Source organism: Melanotaenia boesemani, chromosome 6, assembly GCF_017639745.1.
Source record: "Melanotaenia boesemani isolate fMelBoe1 chromosome 6, fMelBoe1.pri, whole genome shotgun sequence".
NCBI classification, from domain to species: Eukaryota; Metazoa; Chordata; class Actinopteri; order Atheriniformes; family Melanotaeniidae; genus Melanotaenia; species Melanotaenia boesemani.
In genome coordinates, this window is record NC_055687.1 from 3763915 (window position 1) to 3785146 (window position 21232).

At 42.5% G+C, this 21232-nt stretch overlaps 3 protein-coding genes across 2 annotated transcripts in view; 1 reads left to right on the top strand and 2 right to left on the bottom strand.

Moving 5' to 3' along the window:
- LOC121641647 (gastrula zinc finger protein XlCGF8.2DB-like) overlaps positions 1–21232 on the top strand; it is a 399458-nt gene that overhangs the window by 217691 nt on the left and 160535 nt on the right.
- LOC121641689 (E3 SUMO-protein ligase ZBED1-like) overlaps positions 1–21232 on the bottom strand; it is a 631274-nt gene that overhangs the window by 34255 nt on the left and 575787 nt on the right. The window lies entirely within an intron of this gene.
- LOC121641663 lies at positions 5352–16465 on the bottom strand. Its single transcript, XM_041987941.1, has 5 exons — positions 16287–16465; positions 7241–7374; positions 6983–7148; positions 6525–6818; positions 5352–6258 (listed from the first exon to the last, which is right to left on the bottom strand). Exons 2-5 carry the CDS (start codon positions 7281–7283, stop codon positions 5427–5429), a joined length of 1335 nt encoding a protein of 444 aa, XP_041843875.1. The 5' UTR covers positions 7284–7374; positions 16287–16465; the 3' UTR covers positions 5352–5426.

Consider the following 21232-nt stretch of genomic DNA (forward strand, 5'->3'; position numbering starts at 1 on the left):
CTGGAGATGACAGCTGCTGGTGTTATAGGTGAAGTCCGAGGTGTAGAGGGTGAAGAGGAACGGTGAGAGCACTGTTCCCTGAGGGGCCCCCGTGCTGCAGACTACCACCTCAGACACACAGTTCTGCAGACGCACGTACTGTGGCCGGTTGGTGAGGTAGTCGATGGTCCACGCGGCTAGCTTTCCATCCACACCAGCTCCTTCCAGCTTCCCCCGCAGCAGCACCGGCTGGATGGTGTTAAACGCACTGGAGAAGTCAAAAAACATGACTCTCACGACGCTCCCAGCGGTCTCCAGGTGAGCCAGCGCCCTGTGCAGTAGGTAGATGACAGCATCATCCACCCCGATGTTTGGCCTGTAGGCAAACTGCAGCGGGTCCATCGCGGTGCACACCACGGAGCGGAGGTGACCGAGGATGAGCCTCTCCATGGTCTTCATCAGGTGGGAGGTCAAGGCGACGGGTCTGTAATGGTTCGGTTCCTTCGCGTGTGATATCTTAGGAACCGGAACCACACAGGAGGTCTTCCACAGGACAGGGACCTTCTCCAGGCTGAGGCTCAGGTTAAAGATGTACCTGAGCACCTCACAGAGCTGGTCTGCACAGGTCCTGAGCAGCCTGGGGCTGATGCCGTCGGGTCCTGCAGCTTTCCTGTTCTTCAGCCGCCTCAGTTCTCTCCTCACCTGGGCCGATGTAAAGGAGAGGGGGGAGGTGGAGGGCAGTGGGGGGCTGGTGGTCGAGTCCATTGGTGTGGAGTGGAGATGGGGGGTAGGTGAAAGTGGAGGTGAAGATGAAGGTGGTCGGGGGAAGGTGATGGTAGACGCTGGACTGGGGATGTGTGAAGAGGGGGGAGGGGGGGGCAGGGAGAGTGGGGTTTGAATCAAATCTGTTAAAAAACAGATTTAAATCATTGGCCCAGCGCTGGTCTCCATCAGCTGTCCCTCTGGCACCACTCTGTCCAAATCCAGAGATCTCCTTCAGCCCTCTCCACACGTCCCGTGTGTTATTCTGCTCCAGCCGCTCCTCCAGCTTCTTCCTGTAGCTGTCCTTGGCTCGCCTGATCTTGTACTGGAGTTCATGCTGAACTCTCCTCTGCTCCTCTCTGTCCCCTGAAATGAAAGCCCTCTTTTTCTGGTTCAGCAGGACTTTAAGCTCAGGGGTCACCCAGGGTTTGTTGTTGGAGAAACACCGCACCCTCCGGGTTGGCACAGTGTTCTCCACACAGAAGCTGATGTAGTCCGTGATGCAGTGGGTCAGGCCATCAATGTCCTCTCCATGAGAGCTGCAGAGTGTCTCCCAGTCTGTGGATTGGAAACAGTCTCTCAGTCTCTCATTGGCCTCATCGGTCCACACTTTCACAGACTTCTTCTGTGCCAGCTGTCTTCTCACCCTGGGTGTGTATTCAGGGAGCAGATGTACGAGGTTGTGATCAGAGCGTCCAAGCGGGGGGAGGGGGGCGGAGGTGTATGCGTCCTTCACATTGGCATGCAGTAGGTCCAGCGTCTTGTTCTCCCTGGTGTGGCACTTCACGTACTGGACAAAAGTAGGGAGAGTGGCAGAGAGCGAGGTGTGATTGAAATCCCCGCTGATCAGCAGGAGGGACTGCGGGTGGCGAGTCTGCATCCGAGTCACTGCGCTGTGGAGCAGCTCACAAGCAGCTGCTGCATCAGCCGAGGGAGGGATGTACACATTAAACAGTATAACGTGTGAAAACTCCCTCGGGAGGTAATACGGCCGCATACCCACAGCGAGTAACTCAATGTCCCTGGTGCAGAGCTGTTCCTTTACACAGACGTGCGCCGGGTTGCACCATCTCTCGTTGACATACACCGCGAGTCCCCCGCCTTTCCTCTTACCACTCTCCGCCGCACTCCTATCCGCGCGCGAAAGTTTAAATCCATCCAGGGAAACCACAGAGTCCGGAATAAGTCCATTCAGCCACGTCTCCGTTAGACACATGAGGCTACATTCCCTGAACTCCCGCTGTAGCCGGGTCAGCGCCGTGAGCTCCTCGGTCTTGTTAGAGAGGGAACGAACGTTTCCCATAATCACGGAGGGTAAATATGGCCTGTACCTCCGTTTCCTCTCCTGGAGCTTTCTTCCTGCTCTGCAGCCTCTTCTTTTTCTCCGTATCTCCGCGGGAATCTCCGGCTTCTCCGCGTAGAGAAGAGCAGTGCCGCTCAGAGCTAACAGCTGGTCCCTGGTGTAAACAATGGAGCCGTGGCTGAAACCAAAGGTGTCCCCCGCCGAAGTTTGGAAAAGTGCCAAAAGAAGCATATAGGCAGAAATACAGTATTTTATCATTTTTAACTGCCTATATGCTACTTAAAAAACACCATAATGCGGTGTGTATATACACACACCGCAATGTGTATGTGTGTATAGCTATTGCTTATACAGCTATTTAGTTCATGCAGCAATGTACACAGTGACTAGAAAGGCAGAGGCTGGGTTCAGTCTATTTGTATGATGCGTACACTTCCTAAACAATGCTCTGAGCTTAGATGTATCTGTTCATTAAAAGCGACTGATCATATCTGTCAAACAAAACATGACACCATTGACTGCCTTGTGTTCTTATGATTTGTCACAGACTTCCCTATGCCCAGGTTTCAATAAGGCGTCCAATAAAAACTCACACAAAGGAATACTATCCCAAAGCTGGCATGCCACAAATCCCACGGACACTTCAAGTAAGTCATATTTCCAATTATGGTCACCAGATGGCGCTTACATCTCACCTGCAGTTTGCATCCACCTATTGATGATTGATCCGGCTTGATCATCACACAGTGGGCAGGATGGACCCAAACAAGACACCGTACTGTATTCTTATACTTAGCTTAAGGCAATCAATTAAAAATAAATAAATAAATGTCACTATAGTTTATGAATAAACAGGACTATTTTTTGTATTCATCCCCACTATATCCTTTACTGTAGCCAACTTGCTTTTTGTCAAGCAGGCTAGTGACGATGATAATAATAATAATAGCATTGTGAAGAAAGCAGCGGTTTTGTTTCTTGCATATCCTAAACGACTGCTTAACCAGGGAGTTGCCGGTCTCCAATTCTATTGATGTTCCATGGAAAGTAGGCTATATTAACATTCTACATCCCTGTGAAGTTTTTGGAGCTGCACACCACAGGAAAAAGCAGATCACCATTGGATCATCAACACAGCACAGAAGATCTTCAACCGTATGCTCTTTTGAGGACTAGGTCATGTCCAGGTCATGCTGCCTTTAAAAAACTTGCAGCATCATGAAAAACAAATCCTAACCAACACATCATCCGTTCCAATGGCAGGTGATCAAAGCCAGAACAAACTGCACATATCCCAGATCTGTAGCAATTTTAAACGAATATGCCTCACCCTAACTAACATGCAATAGATAAAGTGTTAAATATGACAAATGGTCTGGAATATTGTTGTTAAAATGACACTTTTTCCTAAATTATATATACATATATATATGTATATATATATATATATATATATATATATATATATATATATATATATACACACTGTATATTAAAAAGTATCCCTTTTTTTTTTTTTTTACCACTGCGTCCCCAACCATGGACACTATAACCACACCAGAGCTGTGATTTGACTTTGATTTAGTCTTTTTTTGTTATTGTTGCATTATTTCATGACATCACATGCATCTGTATACCTTTTGGATTTGTCTTCTGTCACGCAATGTTGACGCTCCAACAAAATGTTATGTCACAATAAATCTTGAATTGAGTCAATTGAATTTGCTTTTAATCTTCTTAAATTCTCTATGTGTATGGTTTTTGCACTGAAATGGAACTACACTCAATTTTGTTATATATTTTATGTACAATGAGAAAAATTGCCATCACCATTTATGATTGGTTAATCTGAACAAAACTCTGTCCTTTCCCTAAATGCAGTGACTAAGAGCCAGGACTATAGGGGTTAACAAGAGAATTAAATAGAATACAATTCTATTCAAAACTATCAAAAATCAACAGACGAGTCTACTACTGATAAGTAAGTTTCCCTTCTCTGACCGATGATGCATCATGCATCCCATGGTATAGTTTTTGTACACTGAGATGATTGGACTTGGATTTATTCAATCAAACTCCGATTAGTCTGATTTTACAGGGAAAATTCAATCATGGTGTGACGAGACTAAGTGACTCTTCTCTTTAGTTCCAACTCAGCATTTGGACATGCACTGTCCAAAATCATCTTCAAACACCACCTTGAATGATCTGTTGCCATTACATGCCCCCTGATCTTTCAACAAGCCCTGTACCACAATGCGCTATTACTCACAAAGATAGCGGCCCTTACAAAGCCAAATTTGGCTTATTTACTATAATGCCCATTAAATAATGATCCAAGCTTTCACTCTCTATGCGTAATGGTAATAGTGATCAAACCGAATGATTCGGATGTGTTTAATGAATCCGAATCTGATCAATGATTCCAGGTTATAGCTGCGACAAGATACTTACTTGACATTGGTCTAGAATCATCTTCAGGTTCCTCCATGACCCATCAAGCTGGCGTGTCTGCCCATTTCTGCACAGGATCGCATCAGTGTTGCAGACAGTCACACGCTCTTCATTTGACTCCTAATCAAAACTGATGTGCCAACATAAACATTGCAGAGTAATTTTGAATTTAATTACAAAATATCTTTATAACATATTGCAAAGTGTCCATTACAAAATCCACTGAAACATCACTGGTGACTGGGTGCACTGATGGAACCATTTTAATTGCAGCACTGCCAACAAGATCATTAAATACATGGACTGCGTAGATAGACAAATTAACAAAACAGTTATGACAATAACTGATATCATTAACAAAACGTATTACTACCAACTACAAATCAATAATTTTTAATAAACCGTGTCAATAACGAGTAAAATCTGCATCAGTCTCTAAAGACATCTGTATCAGTTAGCCTCTATCAAACTTGTGCAGAACTTTTCAAACATGGAACACTATACAGAAACAAGTTGGTCATGGTCTAGATTGAATTGACCACATTACATAGAAGTGTGTTTAAATCAAATCAATACATTTATTCCAAACAGTGGGGAATGCTGACATATGCTATTTGCTAACTTCCCCGAGAAGTGTCAGAAACGCAGACATATTACCTAATGATGGACTCCTGACTTCACATTATGTGACAGAGTGATATCTCCCTCTCACACACACAGCTAAGCAGGAGGCCAACAGTTTGTGTATACATACATACATACATACACACACACATAAACTGTTGTATACATATATACACACACATATACACTTCTCCTAATTGGCCCATAGCCAATCTGTTTAGCTACTGAAGAACACACAGGGATGACAAGGTTAGACGGAGTGATGCTGCTGGAGGCATGCCCCCCGGTATAATTGCTTGCAGTTCTAGTTTCTATGGAGATTGTTCATAAAAGAAATCAAGCCAGTAATTATTTCGAGACCAAGGCTTGTTCTAGGGCCACTTAGAGAATCAAACTGTGCCTGTATTTGTTCAACCACAGGACCAGCTATGGTGAAGTTAATGTCTGGCACAGATATAGTCTCTGGCCACTGAAGTAGTGCTCCCAGCTCGTCCGCTCCATCACCACCAGCATCATCATCAGCAGTGCCCATTCCACCCACAGTCACACCAGCAACAGCTGGTGTACCGTTGTCTCCATGAGTTGCAACATTCACTGGCCCAAAGATGTCCAGCATGGCAGTTGAATGTCGGTCTTGTTGCTCAAGGCAGCCACGAACAAAAACCTGGAGTGGACTCTGGTGTCTCTCTGTTCGCAGGCCATGATTGTTCCACTGCTGTGCAAACTCAGTCAAGTCTCTGTTGATCCTTGGCAGAAATACGTAATGGAGAGCCCAGAGATGCATTTCATTGTCAATGTCAATGATGTCTTCCTCCTCCAGGTGGCGAAATAAGTCATAGTAGACATTGGTCACGCCACGCCAAAGATCACCCCAAAGCCTTTCAATGCGTTGATTGTGGGTACTTCTTCCTCTTAGGGCACTACCACGGTCAAAGCCTCTGAAAATGTTCATCATCAACCAGACATCATTGTTCTCACCTCCTCTGTCTGTTCTGACACGGGAGGGCACACCATAGTTGGCCACGGCATTGATGAAGGATGTCAACACTGTACTGCTGCGGTTGTTATTGGAGGCATGAAGGAACACCACAAGGCGACTGTATCCATCAACACCTCCGTGTATGACTATCCTCCACCTAAAGTCATAAAAGAAAAAGAACATGCTTGGAAATGGAAAACAGACTCCAACTTAACAATTATCCTTTTAGCAGTTTGTGTCAAAATTTCACCTCCATGAGACTGACTTTACTGGAAACATCCTTGTATAAAAGGCATGGGTTTTTCTTGCCCAAACTAAGCATGTGTTCTTTAGTAAAGGATCAATGCATATTACATTTTCCTTTAACTATGAGTTGTGTAACAGAACATTTATACAAATATGGAATAATGTAATTTTTATTACCTTATCAGTTTGTGATTCCCATCAATGTGCCACAGCGAATTTGGACCTGCCACCTGATAGGCTCGTCTCTCCGGTCTCCGCAAAACTGCCCTAAGTGCAGCTGCTCCAGGATTTGTCCTCAGCATGCTTGCACGAACCCTACTCCTTTGCACAAGTAAGCCATGAACTCGCAGTGATGCTCGGACAGCCTCTGGACCAAGTTGTTCATTCCCAGCAACAACTTCCAGAACAACATCATCCAAAGCACTGTCTGTGAGTTCTGCATACCGTGATGCCCTGTTGCGCTGAAATCGTCTGTAATGACAAGTTAACCAGAAAAGGACATTCAAGTAATTGAGTCATGTCCTATTTCTCAATATTAATTGTGAATGTAAATTGTTATTTGTTCAGAAGCAGTGGTAAAAGTCCACATATATAAAGTTTCAGAACTGTTAAGTCTAATTTCAAAAGTTACTGACCTGAGACGTCTTCTAACTGTAGATGAGGAAACATTAAGAATTCCTGCGATCTGAGGTGCTGTGAAGCCACAAGATGCAAGAAATGACAGCTGCTGTCCAGTGATTCTGTATTGGGGTCGACCCCTACCTCCAGATCTAACAACTGGTGCCTGATATCCATAATGATCTGTAAGCATGTTTTATATTGAAGTGTAGCATGTCAAAACAAAGTCATAACTTTGTAACAGTTTTGATGCTTAAATAATCATTATTGCCTACCTAGTTGGCCTTGTTGAGGACAGAGTCTGACCTCCTCTATCATGCTGTCCAAGTCATGAAGAAGCTGTTCTGCTTCTGTGTCAGAGATGAGCCTCCCTCTGGCCCACTGAAGGCTCCGATGCAATATTTGGAGCCTGTGGGATGAAAAAAAAAAAAAATCTGATTTCTATTTATGACAAAGTATCGATAAAACACACTTGCACACACAAGGTAAAAGTGCCTCACATTACCATAATATGAATAATGTCATAGGTTGAGTCACCAGAGTAACTTAAAGATTGCAGTAGGCAGGTCTTCTAAAATGGTGACATTTATTTTACAACTGCTCTGTCAGTGCTCCCAGCACTGGGTTTTGGTCTTCAGAATTTTGTTCAGGCGCTTGGTCCAGATGAGGCGGAACCAAACAGGGAAGATGTCTCCAGTGAGCAGGCGGTGCTTAATGAAAATGGACTCGGACAAGACAGAAGAGCATCCAGGGATGCCGGAGCAAAATCTGGCTCACAGCGCCCAGCCGACCTATGTCAGTGAATGAAGTCTCCCCTGCCCGAAGGAGGAAGGGAACTGCAGCCAGACACCAAACTCCCGGACGATGGAGAAGGCAGCCTGGCCTGACGCCAAGCAACTGCAGCAGCCGAGATAAAGGGAGAGAGATAGTCCACCTGGCAAAGGTAGAACAAATACAGGCTATCCCAACCATGGCCAGCAAACTGCTACACTGGAAACAAAACTAGAAAAAGTTGTTATTAGCATAACAGCACATGTGAATGCTGTCATGCTGAACGAATGGAATGAAATGCTGAAAGATGGCTGAAGATAGTGAAAGATTGCTGAAATGTGCCTTTTGAAAAAGTATTTATTAAGCAGAAGTGAAAAGTTGAAGGATTTAAAGCTCAAACTGGAGTTAAAAGGTGCTGAAAGGCTGAAAGGTTGAACTGAAATGTGCTTAAGATTGCTGAAGATGGCTGAAAAGGGCTGAAATATGGTTGTTGAAGAAGTATATATGAAGATTAAGTCAATAGTTGAAAGGAGTTAAAGCTCAAACTGGTGTTTAAATGTAGTTAAAATGGTGGAAAGCTAAACTTAAATGTGCTTAAGATAGTTCAACATGGCTGAAAATGGCTGAAGTCTGGGTGGTGAAGCATCAGCTGAAGTAATCATGAGGCTGAAGTCAATAGTTAAAGTATTTAAAGCTGAAACTGAATATTAAAAGGTGCTGAACTGGTGGGTTGTAGAACAAATCATTGTAAAAGGCAGAAAGAGCTGAAACAGAGTCGAATTGGCAGCTGAAACACAGTCCATCATGTAAGTGAGCAGCAAAGGATATGATGAGAAGGTCAAGGAGGAGACAGGAGAAGAAGACAGACATATGTGGACTCATTAGGAGGACAAAACCAGGTGAGAAGTCCATGATCTGCATCAATAAAACTGAATGATGATGGATGGTGTATGGGAGGGAGGATGGTGTGTGTTTGGGGGAGTGGTGTATGTTTGGGAGAGTGGGTGATGGAGGGGTGGTGTGTGTGTGTGTGGGAGGATGGGGTACGTGAAGGTGGATGTTTGGTGTAGGAGAGGGAGGACGGTGTATGTGTAGGAGAATGATGTATGTGTGGGAGGATGGGTAGTGGAAGGATGGTGTGTGTGTGTGTGTGAGGTGTGAAGGTGGAGGATGGTGTATGTGTGGGAGGATGAGTGGTGGAGGGATGATGTGTGTGTGGGAGGATGGGGTAGGTGTGGGAGAGTGTATGGTGGAAGGATGGTGAGTGTGTGGGAGGATGGATGGTGGAAGGATGGTGTGTGTGTGGAAGGATGGATGGTGGAAGGATGGTGTGTGTGTGTGGGAGGACAGAGTATGTGAGGGTTGGATGGTGTATGTGTGGGAGGATGAATGGAGGAGTGGAAGGAGAGTGTGTGTGTTTGTGTGTGTGTGTGTTGGTCTGGGGGGGGGGCAGGACTGGTTCTCGGGGTGTGCGGCTGGGCGCTGGGGTGTGGGGCTGGCCTCTGGTGGTGGCCGTCTGGGCAGGCCGGGTCCCCCCGGGTGGCGTGCTGGCCCTCGGCCTGTGGGGGAGGGGGGTGTCCCTGCGCTCCTGGGCCCGGGCCCTCTGCCCCGTCTGTCCCGGGCGGCCGGTGCCCGGGGGGGTCGGGGACTGCTGGCCTCGGCCGGCCGGGGCCGGTGCCCTGTGTCCGCGGGGCGGCTCCTGCTGGGGTCTCCTGCTGCTGCCTTCCTGGGCGGGCGAGTGGTCGTCTCTGTGGACCGGTCGGGATCTGTAGCCTACGGGGGGGCTGGTGGCCTGGGTCTCGGGACCGCTGGCCTGACTCTGGCCTCTGTTCAAGTGAGGTGGCATCTGCATGATCACTCTGCATGGTCACTCCTTCCTGAACGTCTCCACACAGTCTTTGCGTCGCCGTGTGGCCGAGTTCTCCAGCATATCCACACAGGTTTCTCTGCGCGTGTTCTTGAATACAGCAGTTTCACTTATATCTATTATCATATTTTTTTTCTTTTTTTTTATTATTTCTGTTCTTATTATTATTATTATTACTCCTACTCTTATTATTATTACTACTACTATTATTATTATTACTATTATTGTGATTATTATTATTGTTACTATTATCAACTAGTTGTGTAATGACCTACTGGCCAGGATGATCTTAGCTATATATGTTGCAAGTAGTATGGATTACATGGTTTTCTGTATAATGTTTTAAGTCCCCACCCGCACTCCCCACACCCTTTCTGTCCCTCTCTCTCCCCTCCCTCTTCTCTCTACTTTCTTTTCTATCTCTCTCTCTCTCTGTCCCCTCCGGTCGAGTCCAGCATTAAGAGTCTGATTTAATAAAGTTTTTCATGTCATCAAGAGGGACTTTATACATGTAGTATAAATCCCTGCTTGATAGAGTAAAATTGCCCAGCACCAGACAGCAGCCAGACAATCATTAGAAAAGAAAAAAAACAGAGGTAAAAAAAATAAAAAAAAAAAAAAAATAAAACTGAATGAATTAGGTCAAAGGTCAGCTGGCTTCTAACAGCTGAGAACACTCAGTGAGTTGTCATGACGACGGCCCCTCACTTAACTGACAAGACAGAGGAGACCAGAACTGCACTGTTTGCGCACCTCCCAAACAACTCTTGTTTAAAAGAAAACTATAAAAGTTATTCTAATATTTTTTTCACTGTGACCCCCCACGAGGGTCTGGGGAACGCAGGGATGTGATTTTTTTTTTTACTGTAATGTGAACAGAATTTAAATGGTGGCGAGTTAAAAACACATAAGAAATGCATTTTCCTCTTAGAATCTAGATTCGAATGGAAGTCTATTGGAGAGGCATGGCTCAACATCTGTACATCCCAGCTCTGTCACGCTTGGTTCTTTTCGATGCCAACTCAAATTCCTCCGTTATGATGTATAATTAATTTGTATATTTATTCACACAATAAATAAAAACAAGATTTTTAAGTGGCTGTCACAGAAAACCTTTGCTAACCACAAGCAACAGTGATGACACTTACGATGAAGTGGCGATCAGGGTATCCTGGCAAGACCAGCCACACCCACTGCCAACGAAGGGAAGAAACCAGCTAGAAAGCTGCCCAATCTGCTCTGCAATTACCAACATGAGTTGCACCTGCTGGGTGCAAATTTAAAAACGCTACAGCTCTGGAATATGTGCAACTTGGAGGGAAGGGGAGAAAGTATTTTCCACCAAACATGCTTCCGTCAAGGTGAGCGTGGAACGACAGTTCAAGGTTTGTTATGCTAATTAATGCTAACGGACTAAGAGATTAAGTAGGGATTGCAGTGAAGCTGAGTTGATACTTTTTTAGATATGGTGAAACGTAACTTATTATTTCACATTAGGACCAAGTTGTGACTAGAAAATATATTCAATAACACTAATAGATCGTGTTCAAGTCAACGACAAGCCTGCAATTATACTTCCTGAAAGCATCTATCAACAAACCTCCGTATTGTCACTTGTTGCGCCCTGACATTGTCCATCAGAAGCCGCCGTGTGCAGTCATTGAGAAGGGTCGTGCAACCAGAAATGAAATTCCTCCGGTTCATGGTTTTTCCAATTGATTCCGAAAAGTCTGCAATCCACTGTTAGTCACTACCTAGCATCCTTGTGACTCAATGGAATTTGTATTTTATTTTATTTTTTTTCGGGCTAACAAAATCAGAGTAGCTATATTGCCACCTACAGGACTAGCTATGGAAATGCATTAAATCAGTCCTTGCAGGGTTTTTTTTCTTTGTAGATGTTTGTTCCCGCCCTTTGGATTCGGCGCAATTTTAGGTCTACAGTCATGGCCGCCAGGAGAAGTTCATCAAGCGGGGCATTTAGGCAAAGAATTAGTGACATTCGGGATAGAATGAATGCACAATTTAGCCGTATTATAAATGAAGACCGCGCTGGAGAAGGGAACTCATTTCTGCATAGGTAAACAATTTTACTGGTGTGTCTTTGGACAATAATGGACAACTTGGACATAAAAGTTGTACATATGCAAGTAAGATTTAGCTTGTTGCAGGATAAGTTGTGCCACCCAAGCGGTACAGATGCTGGTAGCATACATGCCATCTTAGATCACTTTAAATTGTGAATGTTTTAGAAGACAATAAGAGGCCTGGGTACTGAAGCAGTGTGTAATTAATAACAAACGACTTTTCATTTAATTCAGTTCCCCGGTAAAGAGGTATGTACTACTAAGTCTTAAGTAACCCTTTACAGAGGTGTCCTTTTTTATTCATTCTGTTAAACACTGGCAAAGGTTTTTGTTGTTGGGCAACTATTTTACAAATGTTATCTCAATGTTGCTTGGTAATCTACTGCATAAATTGTGTGTACAAGTGTGGGTGCTCCTTTTTTTTTTAACAGCAATGTAATACACTGGCTCTTTCTATTGCATTCACAGTTTTGAAGCTTTCAGACAAGTGGGTGCTGGACGTGATCGGCAACGCCGACATTGGAGAGCTGTGAGTCGGCAAGTAACATTCAAGGTGTCCGTGTTAAGGACTCCCACACTCACCTTGTAAGTGGGTAAGCCATCACTTTAAGCTATTTCAGTTTTTCCATTGTGATTTTTGTCTAATCTGTTATACAGTAACTAACATTATTCACAGATGCCACGCCTGCGTGTAGGGTTGTTGTCCCTTTGGGTCTCAACCAGGAAGAATTTCTGCAGGTTCTGCGAGAATCCATTCCCGATATACCACAGGAGTTTGAACTGTGCAGAGTGACGGGGCAGAGACAGATTGTGCCATTGGTGGAGCAGACACCAAGTGATATAAAAGCCAGAAATGCTCTGGGGCGCTCTAATCTGTATCTGCGTCCAAAGGTATTTCAAAATGTTACAGTTGTCAGGGTTTGGCTTGCTTGCAAGAATAGTGTTTCTTGGATTATTGTATGTTGACCAGTTTTTAAAATGGTTTACTTTAAAATCATGACATTAAATGTAATGATTCATAGATTACTGATTCAAGTGGAACTGCACCTAATCAATCTGTCAACCACGTAATGGCAAGGTAACTTCATATATATGTGTATATATGTATATGTGTATATATGTGTGTGTGTATGTGTGTGTGTAATAATAAAAATAATTTTTTTTTTATTTATGCAGCACTGTAGCAGACCACATTCCACAAATAAGCTTGGGTAGCCATCAGCCAAATCCAGAGGTTGACAGGTGAGTAGGGCTTTTTTTTTTTGTTTTTTTTTTTTGTTTTTTGTTTTTTGTTTTTGTTTGTTTACCCCTCCTTGTCCTTGTAGGTGAGTAGTTTCTTTTACGTGTATAACTAATCAATTTTTAGTCATATGTAGAGGATGTGCTGGGATTAGGGATGGCTCGATACCACTTTTTCACATCCGATACCGATACTGCAGCTTTGAGGATCGGCCGATACCGATCCAAGACGATCCATTGCCTTTATCATATTACTGGCGTTGTCCCGCAAGATTACATGGATTCTGCTCTTCTCGATTTTCCATACATTCAGTATTTCCTCCGTTGCTGCAGCGATTGCTTCTCCATTGTGAGAGCCACGAAACTGCTTAGCTTGTAGCACAGCTTTCTGCAAAGTAAAACTTGAGTCTATCCACTGTGCCGTCAGACTGATTAGAGACACTGGACACACGTCTGAACTCCAAATGTCAGTTGTTAAGCTAACCACGACTGGGCTTTCCAAACGTTTAGAGATGAACTCGCACACCTGTTTGTACTTCAGTGGGATTAGTGTATCAGAGATGCTGTGGCGGTTTGGTAGCTGATAGCGCGGCTCCAAATGTTGTACCAAACCTCGAAAACCCACATTCTCCACAACACAAAGTGGTTGGTCATCCAGCAATATAAACTCAACAATTTTTTCTGTTATCATTTTGGCCTTTGTGCTCTCTGGAGCGAGTTTAGCAGTTTTCTGTAGTGTTTCCTGCAATGATGGTTGTCGCGGTTCGCTTTTCTTTGCACTCGCATGTAAAAACTCTGCGTACTCCTTTCCATGATGCTTCTTCAGGTGCTTTATTAAGTTCGTTGTGTTAAAATGTCCGACTGTGCTTCCACCCCTTGAGACACTAGTTTTACAAATGTTACATTCGGCTGTTTTACTTTTCTCCTCCGTTAACACAAAGTAACTCCACACAGCAGACATGACGACAGATCTGCTGGCTTCTGCTGCTCACGTGAGGAAAACAGGCACATGGCAACCATGGTAACGGGCAGCTCCCCTTTGTTACGGCAGGTCGCGCAAAGTCAAGTTAAGATGTATGACTTTTTTTCCCCCCCAAAGATAGTTTGGGCTTATGGATCGGATCGGACGGGTTCTAATAAAAAAATCCGATGCCCGATCCAGTCATTTTGACCTGGATCGGACCCGATACCGATCCAGTGGATTGGATCGGACCATCCCTAGCTGGGATGCGTCCAAGCTTTTGGGCTCTTTTTTTAAAATAACCGTGTGGGCAAGTGCTCACTGTACATAACCCAGAGAAGCATCATGGTTGGGTATTCCATTATCACAGTTGACAGTCACTCCATGTTTGTGTCAAATGGATAAAATGAAATTCCATAGGTGCTAAACCAGTTAGAGAAGGGATCTCTAAATCTGGTCCTCAAGGGCCAGTGTCCTTTTAGGTATTGAATAAATCCCTACTACAACATACCTGATTCAAGTAAAAATGATTTCCACACTTGTCAAGTCGCACAAGTCTGTTAATGATAAGAAATGATCTAAGACAGTTTATCATTTCTTATTTTAGCTTTGGTTGTTACATATGGAGCTGGCCAAGTGATATCCTGTATGGTGGCTCCCAGGGCTTGACTTTTTAGTTGGGGGCATTTCTGTATATTCTCTTTATACCACTAAATTCTTCTTGTTCATGCAGAGCTCTAGCAGTCCCGAGTACCCACACAATTGGTGATGATGGGCATCGTCCCCCAATTTTGGAGGTTGACAGGTGAGAAACAAATTTTTTTTTTTTTTTTTTTGCTTTTTGCTATTTGCTTTTTGTCCATTTTCTCATATACATTTTTTTTCTTCTGATATCCGTGTCCAATGGCACAAGAAAAACTGTGAAGCTGACAATAAAGACTCAATGTTATGATTTACTGATAGCTGTTTCTAGGAATGTTTGTTACTGAAATAAAAAAAAAAACAATTTTAAAGGCAGAATTTGTAAGATTTTTAGACTTTTTGTCAAAAATAACTTAAAACATTTTTAGACAGTTAAACATGTTGTTCGCCATCATTCCTTATGTGAGATTTCATTAAATTACAAAGTTATTGACCCTTTTTTTTTTCTTTTTTTTTTTCACCAGTAGTGATTTATAAGCTAATTTATAGCAGAGTCGTGCTGATCTACAGCTCAGAAAGCAACTTCCTCCCAAGGAACTGTGCTTCCATAATATAAAAAGCCTATAGGCGGCATACTGGTACTGCTGGTCGTCATCCCCAGGCTCCGTGACCTGGCCAAGTGCTGTCACATCCTCCCAATACTGCCTAAATATTTTAAGAGACTCTTCTTCATTGAGGCAATATTGGGTGAAATGTGGTAGTTTGCTGATGCAGTTATCTGGTGTCTGACCACAACAAATCCTCTCCCTGTCAGTTTGCATTTCCCTGCATAACCCACAGATAAACCAGGGTATTCCTGGAAATTCAGCTGCCTCTGAGACACTGCAATTGTTCTGTTGCAACAGAAGAACATTAAAAAAAAAAAAAAATCAGGCCTGGTTTCCTTTTGTGGAGCTGTGATGAGAGTCTTCTTAGGCCCTCAGTTTTTGTCATTGAAAGTCTCTGCAAAGTTTACTGCCACATGGTGTTTGAAAGAATTGCATTGAAAAATTACAAATTCTGCCTTTTTAATAGAAATACAATGTTTTTTTGCAGGGTACACATGAATCTAAATGTTGAAAATGGTGTCAGGCTTACAACATGTTTGTCTCTTTTGGTGTGTGTGTCTGTGTGTGCGCGCGCTTTATTTAGGGATGACTTCTACACACAATCGGACTTTTCCGACATGGAGGACACACTAATGGACTCTCTGGATGTCGATGATTCTAATGTTTGTGTTTATGCTTATGTTTAAGACCTATTTGCTAATGTGTTTTAATTCTTTTTATTAATGAACATTAAATGTTTTTCAGGATGACGTTGAACTTTCTTCAGCACTAAAAGACTTCCAGGTCTCCAATTTGGATGATGAGATGTCATTTACTGTGATTGCACGACGCAGACATATATTAAAGAGTGCAGTAATGGCATTAGCAAAGCCCTACTTTGCGTGGAACAAGGTGCCTAATGTAGAATTTGTAGGGGAGATGGCAGATGATTATGGTGGGCCAAGAAGAGAGTTTTTCCGGTAAGACTCTGTAAACAATCAATTTTAAATTCTAAATTTTTTACTTTTTATTTCATTATCTTTATGTGTTTTTTTTGGGGGGGGGGGGGGGGGGGGTTTGTTTGTTTCCTGCAGTCTACTCATGATTGACCTCCAGACCTCCATGGGGGTTTTGGAAGGACAACCTGGAAACTCGCTTTTTACTTACAGCCAAGAACTTCTGTCCAGTAAAAAGTATTATGCAGCAGGGAAGATGTGTGCTTGGTCCATCATGCACAATGGGCCAGGACCACGATGTCTCAATCGCCACCTGTATCTTTTAATGTGTGGCCAGGACCCAGAGCTGGAGGGAGTCAGCCTTGAGATCTTCTTTGACCAGGACCTCAAATCAAGAATAGAAAAAGTAAAGATTTATGTTTCCTTTTTTTTTTTTTTTTTTTTTGTGTGTGTATGTGTTAAGAAAACAATAACAAAGAAATCATTTGTGTATCTAACATCACAAGAAACATAAAATCTAAAAAGAATGTGATGCATCATTAAAAGTGAATAATGGGTTCATTTAAGTTTTTTCCCAGTATTAGTTAAAGTAATTGCTGTTCCCTCTGTTACGCTGATAGCATTAGTTCTTACTTTCACTATTAAACATGGGTTCTATTGTTTCTTCCATCTGATTTCATCAAACTTTTAAGTGATCTCTAATCAACATCACTGAGGATGTTTTTCCAACCAGATTTCTTCATGAAAGATGTTGGGTCTCCACGATCCTTCCAGTTTTTAATGTCTTGGACAGTTCAGAACTCAGTTTTAGTAGTTTCTGTATTTCATTACATGTTTTCTCTGCTTGATTCCGATGACCTGAGCGTTCTTAAACATCTGTTCCACGACCACAAGATGTGCCTTTCCACATGCTTAAGAACTGAGAAACTGCTTATTGCGTCAATTGTGGTTAAATAACTTTTTTTTTTTTTTTTTTTTTCATCTGAAACATCATCCATGCAGTAACTATCCAATGAGAGGCTTGCACCCATTTCCTTAATTGAATACAGGTGGCCACTTAAAAAAAAAATCTTCTTTGTCTAGGCAGTGTATAACTATATTTTTCAAAATAACCTGCCTTATAGTGATAACTAATCATGAATTTGCTTGCGTTTCAAAAGGTTGCCAACTGCAGCACTCCCCAAGACCTCGAGGAGGTCAAAGAAAGCCTTGGCGACTGGATAGCGGGCTGTGGAGCCCCACATATCTACACAGCTACACTGGATGACATGACACGGATAAAAATGAGTTGGTTGCTCATTTTCTGTTCCACCGGTTAGTATACATTGACTGTCAAGTTTATAGGGTAATAGCACTTATAAGTTATATTAGAAATGGGGGGGACAACCAGGAGCTACATACCAGTGTTGCAAAACTTGTCTTACTTTTTTTAAAAAGTAATCAACAGCTAAATTTGTGGTCAACAGGATTGCAAGTGTTGTCCAGCAGTTTATTGCTGGAATGGATGCATGTGGCCAGTTTTGGCAAATGGTGAAGAGGTTTTGGAAGCAGTTCCTTCCTGTCTTTACGAACACGGGACAAAAACTCACAAGGAACATCTTCCAAAACCTCTTCACCATTGCCTGGAGTCCTCTGGGGAGCAACCGTCGTGATGCTGAGGAGGAAACCATCTTCTTGTGGGAGTGGTGGCTCATGGCGATTCAAGGTGTGTTTATAATTAATGTAATGGTACCATGTTGCAAAGTAAGTTGATAAACCACTAAATCATTTTTTGAAAATATCAGTGCCAGAAGAAATGTTAGTTGATCCTAGTTGTCATTCTGACTCAACATAATTTTTTTTTTTTTTTTTTTATTTAAACTTTGTACTCAACCTGCTCAGCTTCTGGGCAAGTCTGGTTCACTGAACATCTTATGTGATGTGTACATTTAAACACAGGATTCCAGGAACTGTATTTATGATTTGGAGGAGAATGACTTGACCATAGCTGGGTTTGGTATTGTCATCAGGGAAGCAAATATTGAGGTGGTTCCTTTTTGCTCATGGTTTTGGAGGGAAAAGACTGGTCTGGTCTAAATGGTTGGATTATACAACTTCCTGGTGGTTCCAGTTGGGTAACAGGTATTGGTGGGTGTGGTGATGGTAAGGTGGTGGAAGACAACTTTTAATTTAACACATACCCTATCAGTTGTCCCTAATCCAAAAGAATATAATCCATTATTATGGACAGAAACATCATAATGATTATTATGATAAAGGATTATATTTATATAGTGCTTTTCAAGGTACCACAAGCGTTTAATATTGAATCCGTTATTCATTGACTCCATTCATTCTTGGTGATGGTAAGCTACATGAGTAGCTACAACTCTCCTGGAGCAGACTGATGGAAATGTGACAATGGCACTTAATGCAATAATTAATTAATGGTGTGTATGTATATAATTTCATTAACTCTCACACTTGCAGAATATGCAAACTGTAAAACCAATCCAAATTACAGAGAATTTTTAAGAATGTATGAATTGTAAAAACATCAGATTGTCAAATTACTGGTGTTGTAACCTATACCAGCTAACACAAATCAAGCAAGCTATAACGGAAAGCACAATTAATGCTCATATGAGGACTTCTCTATACAAGTTTCCAGTGAATAAAATTTATGTTAAGGACCTGATGAGATCAAGCACACAGTTAAGTGACATTGTCTAACTGAAAAAATAGACATCATACTTATGGTTAACATGGTTAATACCATATTAACCATAAATCTTACTGTTGATCATGTGCACATTGTTTTTTTTTTGTTTTGTTTTTTTTTTATATACAGAGCAAGAGGTGGACCTTACATTCGAGGAAGTACTCGTTCTTTGTGAGTGGAGCCGACTGTCTGCCCCCGTTAGGCTTCTCCCAGGGGTGCACAGTTGAATTCTTTGACCAAGAAGTAGGAACGCGGCGCCTGCCCTATGCATCCACGTGTAGCCTGTCCATCTTCCTTCCAAGGGGAGTCAAGGAAGAAGCAGATTTTAGAGAACTGATGGACACCGCCCTGAGGGGTTCATTGGGATTTGGGAAGGTGTAGGTCAGGGCTGCTTGACGTAGTCCGTTATCTCCCCTCCAACCCAACAGGACACACACACAGGTGAAGCAAATAACCAAGTTCATCCGCCAGCTTGTTTCTGTATGGCGTTCCATGTTTAAATGAAAAGTTCAGCACAAATTGTTCAGAGGCTGACTGATGCAGCTGTATTTAGAGACTTATGCATATTTGGGTTACTGTCATTGACACTGTTATTAAAAATATTGTGCTTGTGTAGTTGGTAGTGATATTTTTCATTGCTGTGATATCACCATGTCATAACTGTTTTGTTCATTTGTCTTTCTACATAGTTCCATATTTTAATGATCTTGTGTTTACTGTCCTGACTGGCAGGGACATGCTGCCATCAAAATGCTTCTTCTATGTCTACTTCTCAGATATTGTTCCAGAGTGGGAACAAACAAATGCTGGGGCATTTTCTTATCTTCCGCCTAAGCTGTGTTGCAGAGCTATGTCCCCACCTGTCTAAATACCTCTGTCATATTGGCACCCTGAAATGACTGCAGGCCAGAGGCATTAAACATCACAAAATGCTTCAAACTGCAAAATAAGATGGGGGGGGGAGAAACTTTATTGATCCCACAGGAGGGAAAGTAACTTGTTAAAGCAGGTCACACAGTAAAATGTACAAATACATTTGAGGAAAGTGGAGTAGTGAAAGCTGGCTTTCCAGCCATCCTGGATCGTCATCAGATCAGTATGCAAACACTAACAACAGGTCAACTGATGATGCTATCATATCTGCACGCTGCTCTTTGAGTTGTCCATGCTAGTTATTACAGCACAGCATGTGCCTATAGATAAAAGGATTTTTCAACAAATAAACCACAGTAACTGTCAGGATGAGCCTTTGTGCTTGCTCCACCCTGATCCTGACTAGAGGAGCGCCACAGAGTTGTGTGCTGATACACTTAATTTTCTGGCTGTACAAAAATAAGTGTGACCTGTCACATTACGCTAGTGCTATCATCACATTTGCAAATGACATGACAAAAGGGTGATGCGGAACATGAGTCACATGGATCTAGACGTGGTTGAATTGTCAAGCGGATATGAGTAAATCACAGTGGTTTTGCAAGAGAGAGGAGGGCTGTGTAGTGGCATTGTTTTTTTTTATTTTTTTTTATTTTTTTTTTAGATTGGATTGCCTTAAGCTACGCATAAGAATACAGTATGGTGTCCTGTTTGGCCGTCCTTTAGGATATGCAAGAAACAAAACCGCTGCTTTCTTCACAATGCTATTATTATTATCATCGTCACTAGCCTGCTTGACAAAAGCAAGTTGGCTACAGTAAAGGATATAGTGGGATGAATACAAAAAATAGTCCTGTTTACTCATAAAACTATAGTGACATTTATTTATTTATTTTTTTTTTAATTGATTGCCTTAAGCTAAGTATAGAATACAGTACGGTGTCTTGTTGGGTCCATCCTGCCCACTGTGTGATGATCAAGCCGGATCAATCATCAATAGGTGGATGCAAACTGCAGGTGAGATGTAAGCGCCATCTGGTGACCATAATTGGAAATATGACTTACTTGAAGTGTCCGTGGGATTTGTGCAATGCCAGCTTTGGGATTAGTATTCCTTTGTGTGAGTTTTTATGGACGCTTATTGAAACCTGGGCCATAGGGAAGTCTGTGACAAATCATAAGAACACAAGGCAGTCAATGGTGTCATGTTTTGTTTGACAGATATGATCAGTCGCTTTAATGAACAGATACATCTAAGCTCAGAGCATTGTTTAGGAAGTGTACGCATCATACAAATAGACTGAACCCAGCCTCTGCCTTTCTAGTCACTGTGTACATTGCTGCATGAACTAAATAGCTGTATAAGCAATAGCTATACACACATACACATTGCGGTGTGTGTATATACACACCGCATTATGGTGTTTTTTAAGTAGCATATAGGCAGTTAAAAATGATAAAATACTGTATTTCTGCCTATATTTGAGTCTGTATTATGGGAATGCATTTGCATTTGGTTGCAGATGTCAGCACACAAGCAGATAGCTTAACAAACATAACAGGCTTATTGGAAACAATGAATC

Excerpts from the sequence above, each read along its gene's own strand:
- LOC121641663 (XM_041987941.1), bottom strand. The coding sequence starts at position 7,283 with ATGATAGAGGAGGTCAGACTCTGTCCTCAACAAGGCCAACTAG. Across the intron at positions 7,149-7,240 it reads TCCTCAACAAGGCCAACTAG|ATCATTATGGATATCAGGCA; the intron begins GTAGGCAATAAT and ends ACATGCTTACAG. Across the intron at positions 6,819-6,982 it reads ACAGTTAGAAGACGTCTCAG|ACGATTTCAGCGCAACAGGG; the intron begins GTCAGTAACTTT and ends TTGTCATTACAG.